We start from the raw sequence: 16,605 nt of genomic DNA, 5'->3' as shown, positions 1-16,605 counted from the left end.
ACGCTTCCGTTTTCGCGGATACAGCAACCATTTTAAAGCATTTCCCACCATTTTGTGATCCCACCAGAGAACCAGCGGTTATTGGTTGTCAGTATGCGCTACCTGCAAAACGCATTGTTCCTGCTCTTCTTCCACAAAGGCACCCGATCTTTAAGTAAAAGTGGCAGACCCCAACCAGCACCTTGATGAGATCGGTTGTAGGTTGTGAGCCTGACAGCCAAGCAGGATCTGGGCTGCCCCAGATTAAATGCACCACCACCCCAGGGATAACAAAAAAGTCGTTGTTCAGTGAGTTGAGTGTGAAGACTTTAGGAAATGCTGCCTTTCTTGCACATACTGCAGCCTTGTTCCCAGGGCTTGTGGCGGGGTTGGGAGGGGGGAGTGTCTCTACAGAAACTACTTTTAAAACAGTGTACAATGGAGTTGCAAAAAACTGACCCAGGACTAGGAAGACCCTTCCGATCTTGGTTCTGCCATTTGGGAGCCATGCAACCTGAGGAAGTCACTTCTCAGGTGAAAATGCAGGCCAGTCACCACAACCTGCTTGTGTTGGGTTGATGTGAGAGTATCAGATGAGACAACAGACTTTAAAGTGTTTTGTAAACTCTGGCTGGGTTGTTATTTCGTGACTGGAGGCAAGGAGACAGCATTTGGTGACAAAGTTATAAAGGTGGTTGTCGGGGAGGGTGATGGATGGGAAGGGAGGGCACAGCAGGTGCTCCTCGGGAGACTCAGCAGTCGGTGGTGACGGTGGCCGAGAGCTCCTGGATCCGCCAGGCACTGCAGGTCTTGCACAAGATGTGCCCATCCAGTGGGTAGCAGCCCTGACACTCACCCTCAGAGGAGAGCAGCAGCCCACACTCCTGTTTAGAAAGAAGCAGCAGCTTCCCATCAGGCTGGGACCCCTGAGATCCTTTTCCATCATGCTTTACCACACCCAGCGCCCCAGACCCCAATAACCCTTCCCCTCCCCCCACCGTTGCCCAGGCCCCCCCTACCTCACACTTGTAACAGCCAATGTGAAAACTGCGATCCAGAGCTACGATTCGCACGGTCTCCTCCTGACCTGGTTCGGGCATGATGGCCCCACCACATACTGAGCATCTTGGGGCAAACTTCCTGGGGGTGGAAGGGAACCCAGGAGGCTGTCAAGCCCCAGGGTTGGAGGGGACTAACAGTAGATCCCAAAGAAGGCAGGACAAGGCAGGAGATGGGAGAGACCAAAGGGAGGTAGAGTTTGGGATCTTAGGGAAAGAGAGAAAGAGGCACAGCCAGGGTTGCCAAACAGGAGAGGCTGGTACTGCAGTGGGAAGGAGTCATGAGGAAGATGGGAAAGGCCAGCCCAGACATCCTGAGACAGAAGCTGGGGACCCGGCTGACCTGTGGAAATCCTCGATGCAGTGGATCTGGCTCGTGGCATCCACAGTGAAAGGAATGCCGTCGAGGCCGCGGTGGCACACCACACAGGTGAAGCAGCCCGGGTGGTAGGCCTTCCCCATAGCCCGAAGAATCCGGTCCAGGATGGGCTGGGAGCACGTGGAGCACTTCTCCAGGGTGGCCTGGCAGGAAGGAGGATAGGAAGGTCGGGGGCTGGGGAGACCCGCAGGAGCCCTTACAGGCATCCGTCTAGCCTATCCATCTTATTTCTCTATCTACCTGCATGGGATTCAGTGAAAGGTGACCTTGAACAGATCTGAGTACTGACCCCAGCACTGCAGCTTCCTGGACAAGTTATTTAACCTCTCTGAGCTTCGTTTATCCTTCAGCAGTAGTAGCTGCTTCACTGGGATATTGTGGGGATTTAGCACGTTCCTGTAAATCTAAAATAAATGCCTGGGACTTTACTGGCGGTCCAGTGGTTAAGAATCTGCCCTGCAAGGCAGGGGACCTGAGTTCGATCCCTGGTCTGGGAAGATCCCATTCGCCTCAGAACAACTAACCCCATGCACCACAACTACTGAGCCTACACTCTAGAGCCTGTAGTCTGCAACAAGAGAAGCCACCACAATGAGAAGCCCGCGCACCGCAGCTAGAGAAAGCCGGCTGGCAGCAATGAAGGCCCAGCGCAGCCAAAAATAAATAAATGCTTCACACGTATGAGGGAATATCGTCCTTCTCCAGCAGCCAGTGTGGCGCTCCTTACTTCATTCATCCCTTCTTCTCGTTTATCAGTGTCAGTTCCCCTGCTTCAAGCCCTATTCCTCTAGTTTCCAACTCATTTATTCTAGTTGGATGGAAGCCCTCCCGGCCCCCAACCACTCACCACATAGCAGCTCTCACAATACGCCCTCCTCTCCACGGCGTAGAAATGCTGGCCCCGGAGCTGGGCCCGGCATGTAGAACACACAAAGCAGCCCACGTGGAAGACGCGATCCAGGGCTACGACCCCGGCCCCATCCCCGACCACGTCTTCTCCGCACCCACCACAGCGGCCTGGGGACAGGGAGGGACAGGGTCAACCCCCTCACAGGCCGGGAAGCCAGATCCGCTGTCCATCTGACTCTGCAGTCCCACCTCCCTGAGGTCGGGGGTCAGCTCACCGAAGTACTCCCCGCTGGGCGGGTGGTTCATGTCGTGCACCAGCTTCTTGGTCAACCTCTCAAGCTCCTCCTCGGGAGGCTGGCTCAGGGGGACCTGGGAGGTGAGACTCAGGGGTTTGGCCCTACCTCTAGCTCCCAGTGCTGTCACTGAGGGTCCCGAGGGCGACCAGACCGTTCTACCCAGAAAGCTTATCACAGAACAAGTCCCAGCCCAGGGGCCGGGGGAGCCCCTCTGGCAGCCAGGGTGTAGATCTAGGCCCCTCCGTCTTTTAGTCCTGACCTGCCCTACATCCACAGGGGATCCAGAGCCCCAACATCCCAGACCTCCAACATTAACACCCCCTCCCCTGCACCCCACCCAGTCAGCATCCAGTTGTCTTTGATGGACCCGAAATCCCAGGGCCCAGGGCTTACCTGGGGCCCATACCCGCCTCCTCTTGCGCCTGCAGGGCTGGAGACCCCCGGGGCCTCCTCCTTAGCCCCCGGCCCTGGCTCGCGGTGGCTCCTGTAGCCAGCCCCCCAGACTTCACCTCGGCCTGGGAGAGGAAAGTGGGGGCCCGGGGAGGACCCGGAGGCCTGAGAGGCCCCCCGCCTGGGAGGGCCACAGCCTCTCACGGGTTGTGCCACTTTCACTTGCACAGGGAAGGCAGGGCCGGCGGGGGTGCTGGCCGTAGCATAGGAGGCCGGAGTGGGGCCCCCATAGGGGGACCCTGGGAGCGGTGGGGGAGGAAGCGCCCCTCCATTCGGCCTCAAGGGGCCTGACCCTGAGCGGTAGACTGGGGGCTCAGGGGGCTCGTAAGCCTGGGGAGAGACGCAGAGCGGGAGTGAGCTGGGCCCATTTCCAAGACACCCATCTGTAGGAACCCCCCCACCCCTTGGGGCACCCAGGCAAGAACCAGCTTTGACAAGGGCCCCGGAGTAAGCATCCCTCACATGGGGCTTGTGGGCGGGTGTGGGGGGCGGGGGGAGGTTTGGGAATGGGGGGATTCAGAGTAGGGACCAGGCTTCAGGGGGGAGGGGCGGGGTCAAGGATTGGAAGGGGAAGGGGCAGGGGCAGGACAGGGGAGTCACCTGCCGGTCAGGCCGCCGCAGGGCGTGACCTCGACCCCCGTCCAACTCAGCCAGCATGCTGGTCAGGGAGTCTATCTCAGCATCCAGACTTCCCGGGCGCAAGCCCCCCCTGTCTTGGGGGAGGCCCTGGGGAGGGAGCAAAAAGCAGGGAGAAATGCAAATCCCACGGTCTCCCCCCTGGCCCAAATCGCCCCATCCCCCAGTGCCTGTGCTCACCTGTGAGTGCTGGGGTGCTCCGTGGCACCCCACCCAGGCCAGCCCCCGGTCCTCCGGTCCCCCGGGGGTCTGGTAACACTGCTCGGATGGGAGAGGGCAAAAATTGACCCGGGGGTGGGGCTGGAGCGCTGGGGTGAGGGAAGAGAGAGCCAAGGTGGGGATGAGGAAGGTCAAGGTGACGACGCCCGTGGAGGCCACTCTTCACCCTTGAAGAGGGACTCACATCTTGAGTCCCTCTTCACCCCCGCCCCCCCCGCCCTGCACCTGGGGTCCGCAAATGGGGCTGGGAGGGGAAGGGGCGGCAGGGGCCTGCTCAGTGGGGCGCGGACGGCGCAAGGCAGAGCTGAGAGTGCTGGTGGCCCGGGGGCCTCTGGGCCTCACTGGGGCTGCCTTACCTGCTCCATGGGCCGGGGGAGGCCCTGAGGCCCCTCGGGGGAACGCTCTCCCCTGAGGGGCTCGAGCGGGCTCCGGCTGCTTCGGGGGGAGCCAGGTGGGCCCGGACATGGTCTGGAAAGGGGGACTTCAGACAGCGGGTCGGGCCCCACGGAGCCCCGGGGCTCTGACTTGGATCCCTTCTTCCGTCCCACACCTTGCTTGGGACTCCAGGAAAGAAACTTTTTCTGGTTTTTTTTTTCCCCTTCCTCCCTAATTTTGGGGATGGCCACGCCCCTGGTGACATCATCGCATTCCTGGGGGAGGGTCACGTGGCCCCCTAGGCCCTAAACTGCCGTCCCTCCCCGAGTCGGGCCCCCTCCTGCGAGCAGGGAGCGCTTTCCTCCGGAGCCCGAGTCTGCGGGCTGCCGGCAGCCTGCATCTCCACCAGCACCCCCCCACCCCCAGGCCAGCGCCCCGGGTCCCACATGTGGCCACCTCCCTGCTGAGAGTCTCTCCAACGCTCTTCTGTCCCCATCCCCCATACAGATTTCTCCCTCTTTCCATCCCACGTACCACCCCCCCTCCTTCCAGAAATGCTCAGCCGGCACTTAGTGTTTTGATCTTTTATTCACATTGAGCAGTTAGAAAAATAAAACAGAACAAAAACATCACAACCTCAGGGGTCCAGGGGGGTCTGTTGGGGCGGGGGAGACTGAGGTAGCCTAGAGTCACAAGCGGAGACCCAGCCCCCGTCAAGGCACGGGTGAAGGCAGGGAGGCCCACAGGGAGGGCCGTGGACTCCTTCCCCGGGAAGGTGGTGGGGACAGCTGCCCTGCGTTAGTAACTGCACCCGGGGCCGGGAGACCTGGATGCCCTAATACGTCCACCAGGGGCCGAGACCCACGTGCGAGGCTGGCAAGAGGCAGCCCTTCCCCTTCTCACCCTACGCTCAAGGTGGGCCACAGGACCTGGACGCTCTCTCTGCTTGGCGTGGGCATCAGAGATCAGTGCAAGTGACAGGGGTGACACCGTGAATGAGCAGCGTGGGGCCCAGATCGCGGCTCAGAATTTCCAGGAGCGCCAGGTAGCGCAGGTAGCGGGCAGAATCAGCAGGCGGCCGTGGCAGGTACAAGAAGGTGAGGGCGGTGGCGGGCCCCACCTCTCCATCCCCTTCCTCAGGCCCACCGGGCCCTCCTCTACCACGCCCCTGCTGGGCCCGAACCAGGGCGTTGGCGCTGCATGCCAGGGCCTCTGCCTCAGCGTCTCCCCGCCTGCCGTTCACAAAGTCCCCTTCCTCCTCCTCCTCCGGCTCCTCGGAGGCAGCCCCCTCACCCCACACCACCTCCCGCACCTCGGCCCGGATCCTCAACTGGCTCAGCAGTGCCCGCAGCCGCCCCTCGGCTGCCCCCGGGGCCTCCCGAGGCCCCAAGCACAAGAAGATCCGGAGGCGGGCACTGTGCCAGGCAGGCACCATGCCCAAGATGGTCGCCATCTGCAGCAGGAAGAGGCCGCACACGTCCACGTAGCCGGGCCCGCCCCGCGGCCGCAGCAGGTTGAGGGGCCACACGTCCACGTGGTGTGGCTGGGAGGTGCCCCCAGACCCCCGGCTCAGCCGCTCAGGGGGCAGGGCCCCACAGGCCCGGGCCAGGACCACGTTCTTGTTCATCTTCAGGGCGTCTGCCACGGTGGCCACATAGTCCTGGGGACTGAGAGCCCGGGGGCTCCCAGGAGCCCGGGGTGGAGGGAACAGGGTGCTCAGGGCCGGGGCCCCAGCCTCCTGGGTGCCATCCGCAGGCTCAGAGAAAGCCGGGTCAGTCAGGAAGTGATCCTGGGGTGCAGCATCGTCATAGAAACCCAGGACCAGCGTGTTGGGCTTCATGCCACCTGGGGGGCAGAGAGGTAGGGGAGAAGGAACCCAGGGGAGTTAGACGAGTGGGCTGAGCTCACAGAGCACCAACGGGCGCCCACTGCCACACTGACAGTGCCGTGTGTCAGCCATCAGGCATGACGTGCGCACTGTGCTTGGCCTCTTAAGGCCACACTACGCACATTTGCACAATAACTTTCCGTGTTCCCAAACACTTTCACATGCGTTGATTTATCTCCATGACTAATCTCCCCCACCTAAATAGGCAAAGTGCGCCCTAAAGCTTGCTTTAACTAAGGAGCACTTCCGGTCCATGGCAGTAGGATGCATCCATTCTGGGCTTCAAGCCGCACACCTTTTCGTGATGGGAGGTAAGCCTGACTCCACTGGCAGATGGGGCCCCCCAATTAACCAAGCTCATGGCCTCGGCTCCCAGGGAGATAACGCTTAGACCCTGCTCGCGGAGGATGAAAGCTCAGGACGGGGGGCTGCACAATCCGTTTCTAGGACTACAGAGTCCTAATGATGGCCTGTCCAAAGCACAGCCCCCAGTGAGCTTACCACCTGGACACTGACCGGGGGCCCCGTACTGTTGAAAGCACTTCATATTTTTAACTCATCAGAGCCCTGAAGCAACGCTATGAGATAGAGAGGATTACTCACCCTCTCTTACAGATAAGGAACCTGAGACCCAGAGTGGTGAAGTCACTAGCCCAAAGGCTCATGGCTGGTAGACTCTGGGGCCAGCAGTGACCATGATGTCTTGGGCACCAGAGCCCGTTCTCTTAGCCACTAAGTGGGTGGTGGCCAACCACAAAGCCCCCAGTCCCTGCTGACAGCTCGGGCTTTAGCGTCTGAACAACCAGTATGGAATGGGATCGTTTCCCCTGTGGCAGGGTTGGGTTTACAAGAAGACTCAGACCTCTTCTAAGACCCATTCTCAAGGGGCAAATGGTTTACTCAAAATCTATCAGTAAGTCAAATTCTCCTTGCTAGGGAACTAACTGCTTAAAGAAAACCTTTCCCTTTTTATGTGAGTTATTTTCAGAGGGATGAACTGCATGAAAGGTGTGGTCTCTGGGTCCAGCCTTCCCCACAAAAGATGGGACTGGAGGAGATGCTGCAGGGTCTATCTGATACTATCTGATAATGCTTGCTAACACCCCTAGAACTCCTTACCAGGTGGGAACTCCAACCGATCTTGCAAATTAAACTAGTCACACCCCATTCTGAGCATTTTCCAGGGTTCTCATTGAAACCACCCAAACGAGCAGGGCAATGTCCAACAGCTGAACTTTAGCCAGACTATAATGGGGCAGGAAGCATGCACTCAGGGAGGGCGCAAACGTTAGTCCTGAGACTGAGAAAGGAGGAGGCGGCTCATCAGGGGTTTGGAGGAAGGTGGGGTGCTGGGCCAGAGGACATGGTCACAAAGCCAGGAACATTCCACTCCATCCGAGAGCATCAGCCACTCCCCTGCCACCCTTGGCACTCTTTGTAGTGTCTGGGGACCTCGTTAGTTACATCACTTCCCCCTTCTCTGCTCAAGTCTCAGCTGAGATACTATCTCATCACAAAACCTTGTCCACCACATCAGTGACCACGGTCTTCCTCTTTCTGAACTCCAGTGGTTAGAAAGCATCTGCCCTGGATTTTGATGGGGGCAACACCTAGCCTCAAATCCTTCTCCCACTGTCCCCAGGAAAACAACACGCTCTTCAGAGCCTGTGCCCCAATCATGGGTCAGAAAGAAACCAAAAAAGCCATGTCCTTCCATCTCTAGTCCTAAGGCAGCTCCTCAGAGACCTCCTCACACACTGTCTTTTATCTTTGAGAATCAAGTCCTGTCTGCACGAGACGGTGGGTTCCTTTCGGAGTCTGCAATCTGTGGTTTACTCTCGGGGGGGAGGGGAGCAGAGACTGAGAGGGGCCACAGAGCGGGCCGAGGGCAGCTCACCAAGACCGGAGATCCGCAGCAAGTGCTGAGCTCCCTGGCGCACGGAGGGTGAGAGGGTGAGATCCACAAAGGCCTTCACTTGAGCCCGGTCCACCAGGCTCAGCCATGCCCCGTACTGCGGCTGCACAGGATCCGAGGGCAGAGAGTCTGCAGAGAAGGCAGGCAAACACATGTGGGCCAGACTCGTGTACTTTCTCCTCAAGTCCAGATCCCACATGGGCAGAAAAGAAGGGTCTGGGCAGGGACGTGACTGGTAGGAAGGGCGATCTGGGAAGACTGCAAGAGGTCTCAGGGACACCAAGAACACAAAGAGTGTCTGGGAACCAGAGGGAGAGAGAGGGGATGTGGCGGGGGGGGGGGGGGTGGGGGTGGGGGGGGGGTGGTATGAGTGGAGGGCAACTGACCGAGGTCTCCCAGGGTGACATGGCCCAGCACGTAGAGACCCCCTTTCTTGAGCTGGTTGGCCAATCGCAGCAGAGGCAGGGCACCCCGCGGGTTCCCCACCAGAAGCAGCAGCTGCGGCCGCCAGAACTTCACGTGGTCCTTCCGGACGTCCAGCCGGAGCAGGTACTTCCGCACCTGGGGTCAAGGGGAGGTGGGGGGAGGAAGGGCTCTGGCAGATGACCCTCATCCATCAACTGGGATGGGAATCAACCCGAGGTCTCCCTGGAGCAGGGGTGTTCCCAACCCGCCTCTTCCCTTCCCCAGCCGGCCCCACACTCCCCCTGCCAGCTCCCTGGACCTGGTGGAAAAGCAGGGCCTGGCTGACGTAGCCCCAGCTGCTGGGCCCTCCTCGAGCAGTGAGCAGGGCAGAAAGCAGGCCCATGAGGAGCAGGGAGCCGCCGGCAGCCCCGGGGCTGATGAGGAACATCATGAGCAGGCAGGAGGCCACCCCCAGCAAGCAGGTGTGCCAGGAGAAGAGGTTGAAGGTGGGGCTGAGGGCCGACAGAGAAGGAAGAGCGCTTGAAACCGCCCGAAATCACATCATCACCTCCGCTCCCGCCCGAAATCTTGCGCTTGGTCCCAGGCCTTCCCGCCGTTGTTACTCCCACCCTTCCTCTGGGGACACAGGCGGCTCCTTCTCTCACCGGAAGTTGGGGGCAGAGGCCCACTCCAGGCTCAGGCAGGACAAGTCCACGGCAGCATAGGCCACCAAGTAGAAGACGGTGACCACGGCGGCCAGCGTGTTCAGCTTTCCGGCCAGGAGCACCAGCTGGACATGGACCAAAAGGCTGGGCGCTCGTTCCCGCCCCCATCAAAGGCCAACACATCCTGCCACCTTGGGTACGTCTCCCCGCATGCATGCCCAACCCTCCCCAGTCCCAGGAGTGTAACCGGAGGGGCTGAGGGTGAGGGCAACTCGAGGAGACAGGCTTACCTGCACGAGGCCCCAGGAATACAGCACAGCCCCCCAGGGGTTCCCCCCTCGGGATACCACCTTGGCCGGCGCCAGGATCACTCCTGTGCAAACAGAAAGGCGGTAGGCAGAAAAGTGAGCCCGGGGCGAGCAGGGGACAGAGACAGGCACGGGAAGGTGCAACCAGGCAGGGGAAACCCACCGAAGAGGTCATCCTGGGCCAGGGCATGGAGGATGCGGGAGGCGCCAATGAGGGAGCTCATGGAGGCGGAGAGTGACGTGGCGTAGATCCCGACCAGCACCAGTGGGGGCCACAGGCTGATGGCTCGGAAGAAGCCGTAGTCCTCCTGCAGCAGCACCCTACAAGCACGGAGAGGAGGAGGAGGCCGGAAATCAAGGTGCGTCCACCCCCAGGGACCTGGTGAGAACAGTGCTCTCAACACTGGGCAGGTTCAGCGCTAGGTGTTCTGGACTGACCCCAGCCCTGACCTCAAGAATCATACTGATAGACGGAGTGGGCCTGGGGGTCAGACTGGGCGTTCTACTGGTTGTCATTGGGCTGCTGTGGATTTCATCACAGGGTGGACGTTCCCAACGGCATAGGCACAAGAGGCCACATATTTATAGAGCCACCAATTGACTGGCAAGCCCCACCCCCAGGCCACATGCTGACAGCAGCCCAGGCAGGAAGCCAATGCTGGCTTCCGGTGGGTCCTTACCATGGCGCCAGCCTTCCCCATTTCAGGCATCAGCTCCGACTCACTGCCCAGTTTCCACACACCTCAACCATGTAGGCATCTCCCACCCCCACTCCCAGCCAGCGCTTCATTTGGTGAACCAGGTGTGACAACTCCGTTCCCACACCCCACTCCACCCCGTGCCCAGGCACCTGTCACACGTGAAGCTGGAGAGGAAGAAAAGCAGGATGTAGATGAAGAAAGTATAGGCAACAGCAACGATCGTGCCCAGAGGAATGGCCCGGCTGGGGTCTTTCAGCTCCCCTGGAGGGAAGGGAGCAGAGGGGGAGGGTCCTCCACCAGCCCCCACATCCCTGAGCCCCCACAGCACCTTGGAGGGGCACCAGGTGGCAAGGCAGCCCCCTCCCCCAGGGACGCTCACCTGACATGTTGGCCCCAGCCATGATGCCCGTGCAGCCGTTAAAAAGAACAGCAAAGACGCTGGCAAAGGTCATCATGGCCCCCGTGGTGTAGTCCTTGGCGTAGCCGGCTGAGGAGGAGGGATCATTCCCAGGGACGAAAGGGTGTCAGCATCCCTCCTAGGGATCCAGGCGTTTTGGCCCCGCCTCCCTTCCCTCCTATTCTAAAACACACCCCTTGCCTCCCCACCACCCTGACCAGCTTGCCAAGACCCCAGCTCTGACCCCCGTCTCTGGCCTGGGCTCAGCTGACTTCATCTCCTCCTTCTCCCCCATGCACCTCTGTTCTTCCCTCCACATCTTCATCCACACTCTTTCCTAGCTGCCTTCCCTCACCCTCCTATCTGAGTTTTCCAACCCCTGGGATTTCCCTGCTGGTCCAGTGGCTAGGACTCCAAGCTCCCAATACAGGGAGCCCGGATTCAATCCTTGGTCAAGGAACTAGATCTCACATGCCACAAGTAAGACCCAGCACAGCAAAACAAACAACAATGAATTTCCCAGCCCCACTCAGGCCACTTCTAGCTCTACCAGCTTTCCCGACCCCCTGGCCACCCAGCTCATACCCAGGTCTCCCTCCTCTGGACTCCTCTATGATTCTTATCTCCTTAAATCATACCCCATCCTAATATGCAATTTGTTTCCTGAATGCACATCTTATCTCTCTGATTAAACAAGTTCCTCTAAGGCAGAGACTGTCTCGTGGTCATTCTTGCTGGGCCAAACACAAAGCGGCCAACAAGTGCCCAACAGATTCTAATCAACCTGTTCCAGGTCCAGTCTCTCACCACTGATGATCTCTGACATCTGTTCTCATCCAGAGATTCCAAGCCACCCCCACCACGGGCTCACCCCTTGCCCTGAGAACCCCCAGAACCCCTGCACCCAGCTCACCATCCAGATTAGCCTTCAGGGTGCTGCTGTTGAAGCCAGTGAAGTGGCCGACCTGGGGTGGCAGGGAAGAGCCATTGGGGCCAGGCCGAGGAGCCAACGGGATGTCCCTGGGCCCCACAGCCACAAAGCTGACCAGCACGGAGGCCAGGGAACCAGAGACCAGCAGAAATGTGAGGAAGGAGGCCCTGGCGTAGAGGCCGGCCCCCAGGGTACAGACCCCGCCCACCAGGCCCAGCAGCAGGGAACCGTAGAGCAGGCTCCAGCCGTAGCCCTGGGGCAGGACCCGGAGGCCACTGGACCCTGAGGCATCTGCAGAGAGGAAAGAACAGTTAGATGGCCACGCCTCCAAGGAGGGACCCCAGTCATGACTCAGAGCAGGCAGAGACCCCATCTTTGGCCCACTTGTCCTCAGAAAGGCCATCTTTCCCACTCCCCCACCCAGCTGGACTCCCCTGGTAGCTCAGACGGTAACGAATCCACCTGTAATGCAAGAGACCCAGGTTCGATCCCTGGGTCAGGAAGATCCCCTGGAGGAGGGCATGGCAACCCACTCTAGAATTCTTGCCTGGAGAATCCCCATGGACAGAGGAACCTGGCGGGCTACAGTCCACGGGGTCGCAAAGAGTCAGACATGACTGAGAGACTAACACTTCACCCAACTGTACTCCAGCATCCTAGCCCTCCGTGGGGGGTACCGGCAATCTTGCTTTGTCAATTTTCAGAGTGTCAGCCTGCCCTCCCCACCCCCACCCCCCGACTAGATGGTGAGCTCCTCGTGGGCCAGGACATTCTCTAGGATGTCTGCACGAGGCTGGGCACACAGCAGGCACTCAAGAAAGTGCGTCTGTCCCAGGAGAGGGCTTCTCCCCCTGCTGTGATCCCAGAATCCCTGACCCTGAAAATCCTCGGGGCCCCCCAGACCAGAGTGGGGTGCACAGACCAGCCCCGAAGACGTCAAGTATGGCCTCCACCAGCCCCAGCAGGGAGACGGCGCAGCCACAGACGTTAGCCAGGTAGAACATCAGGCCGATGCTGCCGCCAACCTCAGGCCCCAGAGTCCGACTGATCATGACTGAAAGTGGAAGTAGTGGGTGAGTGTTAAGGGAAAAGAAACTGAATCGGAATGGGAGGCAGGGCCCAGGCACAAAGCACCGTGCAGCTGGCCCTCCAGGCCTTTTCTCCCTGAACACACGGGACTCTTCCCAGAGGTGGTATGTCCCAGTGCGGCCACTCCCTAGCCACGTGGCTTTGTCCAAGTCACTAGCACTCTTGAATGTCCTTGTTCATAAGATGAAGACTATCTGACAGGACTGTTAGAACCAAAATGGCAGCCACGGAGACACCTGGTGGACTCGACCACGGTGGCTGTACCGTGTAAGGCCATGCTGGTGACCTTCTCCATACCAACCTGTCCACTGGATGTTCATTAGAACTGGCCTGCCCCCCAGGAGACGCAGGGAGGGGCCCTCTCCTCCCCCCATAAGACAGAAGAGCCCAGACCACCGTCCACCCAGGTTGAGGATACAGTAGGCTCCGCCCCCTCGCACAGCTCCGTTGGTGGCGATGGCACAGACGGAGAGCACGGTGAGGGCCAGGATGACGTAGGCAACCAGGAGCATGGCCAAAGCCTGAAGCAGACCAGCATGACCCACCACAAACCCTGGGACAGGAGTGGCAAAGCAGGTCAGATGGCGGCTCACCCCTCCTGCCCCTCCCATCCCTCCCACCCTGAGGTCATCAGTTACCTCAGGGCAGAGCTAAGCCCAAGGCCACTGGGGGCCCCTCCCCCAAGCCCTTCATTCACCAGCTTCTCCCAGGGCCCTTCCCCAACCTCATTCCAGTCCCAACCTTGAGTAAACCAGCGCCAACTCACCAATCCTCAAGAACACCACTATACTGAACATGGACAGGACTGTGGGCACCACCACACCCAGGAAGGTGGAGAGTTTCCGGGCCGGTGCCCCTCCAGGACCTCCGGCCCCATTGGCAGGGAAGGAAACCCCCTCCTCCCCCAGGAGCCGGTAGGCCAGCAGAGGAGAGTTCTCACTGGCCATGGTCGAGAGCAGGCAGAGGAAGCCACCAACGGGTTACAAGGCCTGCAAAGAGTTTGCTGAGTGGAAGCAGCTCTGTGGAGACCCCACGAAACACGTCTAATCAAACACCCAGAAACTTCCTCCAAAAGGAAACACACACACACTCACATTCACGTTCACCAGCAACTCCAAGAGTTAATGGGGGTGGGGGGCAGGCTGATCCTGGCCACTGCCCCACCAATGGTAGGCTCCAAGTCTCAGGACCGGGTACGAAGGCCCCTCCCAGCTCCTGGGGCCACCCCTTCCCCCATATCCCTGAGAGGAGGGATGGCATTGGCTCTGGAAAGGTGCAAAGATCTTCCACCTTCTTAACTAGCAGCACAAGAGGAAGCAAATCCCTCAAAGGGGAAGTGAGTTATGGACAGGCGGCCCTCCTCACCCGTTCCTCCGGGGTCCTGAGCCGCCCCCCAAGATCCTCCATGCAATCACCTCATCCCCGGGCAATAGGAAACTTCTCAATCTTCCAAAGCCCCGCCCTCCATCAACCCTCTTCTCTCAGCCCATCTCAGACAGCCTCCTCTCTCTTTAACCTCACCAGATTCCTCCCACCCACACAAGGCATTCCCCAAACTCTACCGACCCCGCCACTCCCCGACGACCAAAACAAAAACATCATCGGCCGGCCACACGAGGTGGTCCTCTTTCCTGCACCGGTTCCTTCCCATTTTCTCCCCGGGGCGGGTTGGAGCGGGCCGAGATTCGCTTCACCCCGGCCAGGCGCACCCTTACAGCCCGGGTGTGGCAGCGGGCTCACTCACCCACTGGAGGACGCAGCCGCTCGGGGGTGATCCCCGAGAGCGGGAGGGGTCTGCTACTGGCTGAGGGGGCGCGGGTGCCGGAAAAGACAGCTGCGGCTACCGGGATGCCAGGCCTGGATCCTGCCCCCGACCAGCACACACGCGCCCCATTGGTCCCCGAGCCCGGCCCCGCCCCGTGGGCGCGCCCGGGGGAAGCCCCGCCCCAGTGGGCTAACGCTGGCAGCGCGGCTCCCCGCCCCACGTGCGAAGGGGGTGCTGCCAGGTGTCGCCCCTCAGACGCACGTCTCCGGCACGGTGTTGGCCACAGCTCCCACTGCACCCATCACCCTGGTGCAAACGAGCGCCCACCGCGTGGGCGGGACCCCACTCGGAGCTGGGCGGTGACGCTGCTGAAAGGGGCGTGTCCTGACGGCTGAAGGCCTCCGGCAGGTGGGGGGGCCACGACACCTGGCCCAGGTGTGCCGCTAGGAAGGCAGGGCCCTGTCGGCCTACGCCTTAAGGGGTCCGCCTCTTCCAGCCTCCGGGATCCCCGTCCTGTGCACCAGGTTCCAGCCCCAGCCCTCACCCCTGCGGCGCCCTCCACTAGCGCCGGGTCCAGCCCACCGGCTGTTCTTCTCGCTTCCACCACCTGAGGGCGCCATTGGCTGCCGATCCGGGCGAGCCCTGGAGGCGCTGGCCTTGGTTGGTTCAGTCTCGTCCCCCACCCGCTCTCGTGGTTCCCTGCAAGGTTGCCCCCTCCAGCAGGGATTACAGGACTTGTGAACCTTCAGGAGTCAGGATTCCCCTCCTAACTCTTTACGGCCTTCCCAGGTGGCTCAGCGATATAGAATCCGCCTGCAATGCAGGAGACGGAGACGCGGATTTAATCCCTGGGACGGGAAGATCCCCTGGAGAAAGAAATGGAAGATTCCCTGTAGATGAAAATGGCAACCCACTCCAGTATTCTTGCTGGGGAAATCCCATGGACAAGAAAAGCCTGGCAAGCTGCAGTCCGTGGGCTTGCAAGAGTCAGACACCATTTAGTGATAAACCACCACTGCCCACCTCAACTCTTTACAGGTATGGTCAACATTGGCAGTACCTGGCAACATCCCATCCGTCAACTGTAGATAAACCCTCCTGCATAAGGTTGCTGCGCAAGCTCAATAAACTTGAATAGGCACTTGAGAACAATACTGAAATGCTCAATAAACTATCTGCATACCGTACTGTATTAAATATGCATAAGCACTTTGTGAGGTGGATCCTGCTATGATTTCCATTTTTCACAATAGGAAATTGAAGCTTGGAGAACTTCAGTAATAATTTCCTAACTTTCATAGAGGCCTTTGTGGTTACACTGTCATTTGAGCCTCAGGAAATGAACACTGCTTTTCCTGCCACTGGGCTTTGGCTGTAAATTAGCCGTAACATTTCCCTAGGAGAGGAAGAGATTCAAGCCAGTGCAAATGTGGCTTTGCCAGGGAGCGGTCTCATGAGCAGTAAACTGTGGCATTTTCATCAGTCATCCCTGCTACCCACAACACGGAGTTTGACTCCAGGGTCTCTCTCACACTCCTCCTATTACAATTTTTGGTGATTTCAATATCCGCATTGATAAGACTTCCAACACTCTGGGCTGGCATGTGCTTAACTCGACTTCTGCATAGATGTCAGTCTCCATCCTACCCAATGGTTATGCCTAGACTTTATCATTACCAATAACTGGACCCCTTCCTCTTTTAGTCCATCACTTCTAGTTATGCCTGTTGAGGGAAAATATTAATCTGACACTTACTAAAACAGTAGGGAAGACTTTATTCAGGGCTACTGCAGTAGGTGTCAAGACACAGGAGGGGAGAAAGAATGTGCTCAACTCCAAACAGAGCAGAGAAACCTGGAGATTTATAGCCAACCAGCAAAATGAGGGGGTCAGTGAATGGAAAATTACTAAGAGGAAGTACCAAGCATAGGGGGATTCTAGCTAAAGAGGCTTAACAGGATCCTTGCTGAAGGAAGGCCAGGGTGATCAATTATGAAGGGTGGATGGATTCTCTCTGAACTGGGCTAGACGTGCCCAGCAAGGATGAGGGCCAAGGTGGAGGTCAAGTCCAGAAGAGGTTTCAGAGGAACCTGACTGAAGTTTGATGAAGAAGAGGGTCCTTGTCATGCCCTGACCCCAGCAATCTTCCACCTCACTGGACCCCCAATTCATTGATCCTGCCCTCTGCCCACTGCCCTCCACTCACTTCCCTTGTTACCCAGCTTAAAGTTCACAGTGAAAAGCACTGCCATACCCCTCGCTCACTTTATAACACCTTCCAGCAAAATCACAGCCCTGG

General features: G+C 59.1%; 2 protein-coding genes across 7 annotated transcripts; both read right to left on the bottom strand.

Annotated features, from left to right (window-relative positions):
- Window positions 1-593: 593 nt before the first annotated feature.
- Window positions 594-4,662, bottom strand: TRIP6 (thyroid hormone receptor interactor 6). 2 transcript variants are annotated; one of them, XM_025275431.3, is made up of 9 exons: window positions 4,223-4,662; window positions 3,828-3,955; window positions 3,612-3,737; window positions 2,955-3,341; window positions 2,541-2,634; window positions 2,264-2,433; window positions 1,381-1,559; window positions 999-1,119; window positions 594-863 (listed from the first exon to the last, which is right to left on the bottom strand). In XM_025275431.3, exons 1-9 carry the CDS (start codon window positions 4,329-4,331, stop codon window positions 732-734), a joined length of 1,446 nt encoding a protein of 481 aa, XP_025131216.2. In that variant the 5' UTR covers window positions 4,332-4,662; the 3' UTR covers window positions 594-731. The 2 variants fall into 2 exon arrangements, with proteins under 2 accessions (XP_025131216.2, XP_044792199.1); XM_044936264.2 differs by lacking the exon at window positions 2,955-3,341 and having other exon boundaries at window positions 4,223-4,658.
- Window positions 4,663-4,810: 148 nt separating this feature from the next.
- Window positions 4,811-14,599, bottom strand: SLC12A9 (solute carrier family 12 member 9). Of its 5 annotated transcripts, none has more exons than XM_006046456.3 (14): window positions 14,285-14,423; window positions 13,307-13,529; window positions 12,959-13,093; window positions 12,374-12,505; window positions 11,434-11,742; window positions 10,503-10,610; window positions 10,273-10,384; window positions 9,586-9,743; window positions 9,405-9,487; window positions 9,115-9,239; window positions 8,769-8,961; window positions 8,431-8,605; window positions 8,027-8,173; window positions 4,811-6,086 (listed from the first exon to the last, which is right to left on the bottom strand). In XM_006046456.3, the coding sequence occupies exons 2-14, from the start codon at window positions 13,485-13,487 to the stop codon at window positions 5,200-5,202; spliced, it is 2,745 nt and encodes a 914-aa protein (XP_006046518.1). In that variant the 5' UTR covers window positions 13,488-13,529; window positions 14,285-14,423; the 3' UTR covers window positions 4,811-5,199. The 5 variants fall into 5 exon arrangements, with proteins under 5 accessions (XP_006046518.1, XP_025131202.1, XP_025131203.1 ...); XM_025275417.2 differs by having other exon boundaries at window positions 13,307-13,559; window positions 14,285-14,384; XM_025275418.2 differs by lacking the exon at window positions 14,285-14,423 and adding an exon at window positions 14,107-14,271.
- Window positions 14,600-16,605: the final 2,006 nt, after the last annotated feature.

This window comes from Bubalus bubalis, chromosome 24, assembly GCF_019923935.1.
Source record: "Bubalus bubalis isolate 160015118507 breed Murrah chromosome 24, NDDB_SH_1, whole genome shotgun sequence".
In the NCBI taxonomy this organism is placed as follows: Eukaryota; Metazoa; Chordata; class Mammalia; order Artiodactyla; family Bovidae; genus Bubalus; species Bubalus bubalis.
Note: the sequence above shows the minus strand (reverse complement) of the source record. Positions and strands in the feature narration are given on the sequence as shown.

Excerpts from the sequence above, each read along its gene's own strand:
- TRIP6 (XM_025275431.3), bottom strand. The coding sequence starts at position 4,331 with ATGTCCGGGCCCACCTGGCTCCCCCCGAAGCAGCCGGAGCCCGCTCGA. Across the intron at positions 3,342-3,611 it reads TGCGGCGGCCTGACCGGCAG|GCTTACGAGCCCCCTGAGCC; the intron begins GTGACTCCCCTG and ends GTCTCTCCCCAG. Across the intron at positions 2,635-2,954 it reads GAGGCGGGTATGGGCCCCAG|GTCCCCCTGAGCCAGCCTCC; the intron begins GTAAGCCCTGGG and ends CTCACCTCCCAG.
- SLC12A9 (XM_006046456.3), bottom strand. The coding sequence starts at position 13,487 with ATGGCCAGTGAGAACTCTCCTCTGCTGGCCTACCGGCTCCTGGGGGAG. Across the intron at positions 13,094-13,306 it reads AGTGGTGTTCTTGAGGATTG|GGTTTGTGGTGGGTCATGCT; the intron begins GTGAGTTGGCGC and ends CTCCTGTCCCAG. Across the intron at positions 10,385-10,502 it reads GGCTGGGGCCAACATGTCAG|GGGAGCTGAAAGACCCCAGC; the intron begins GTGAGCGTCCCT and ends CCTTCCCTCCAG.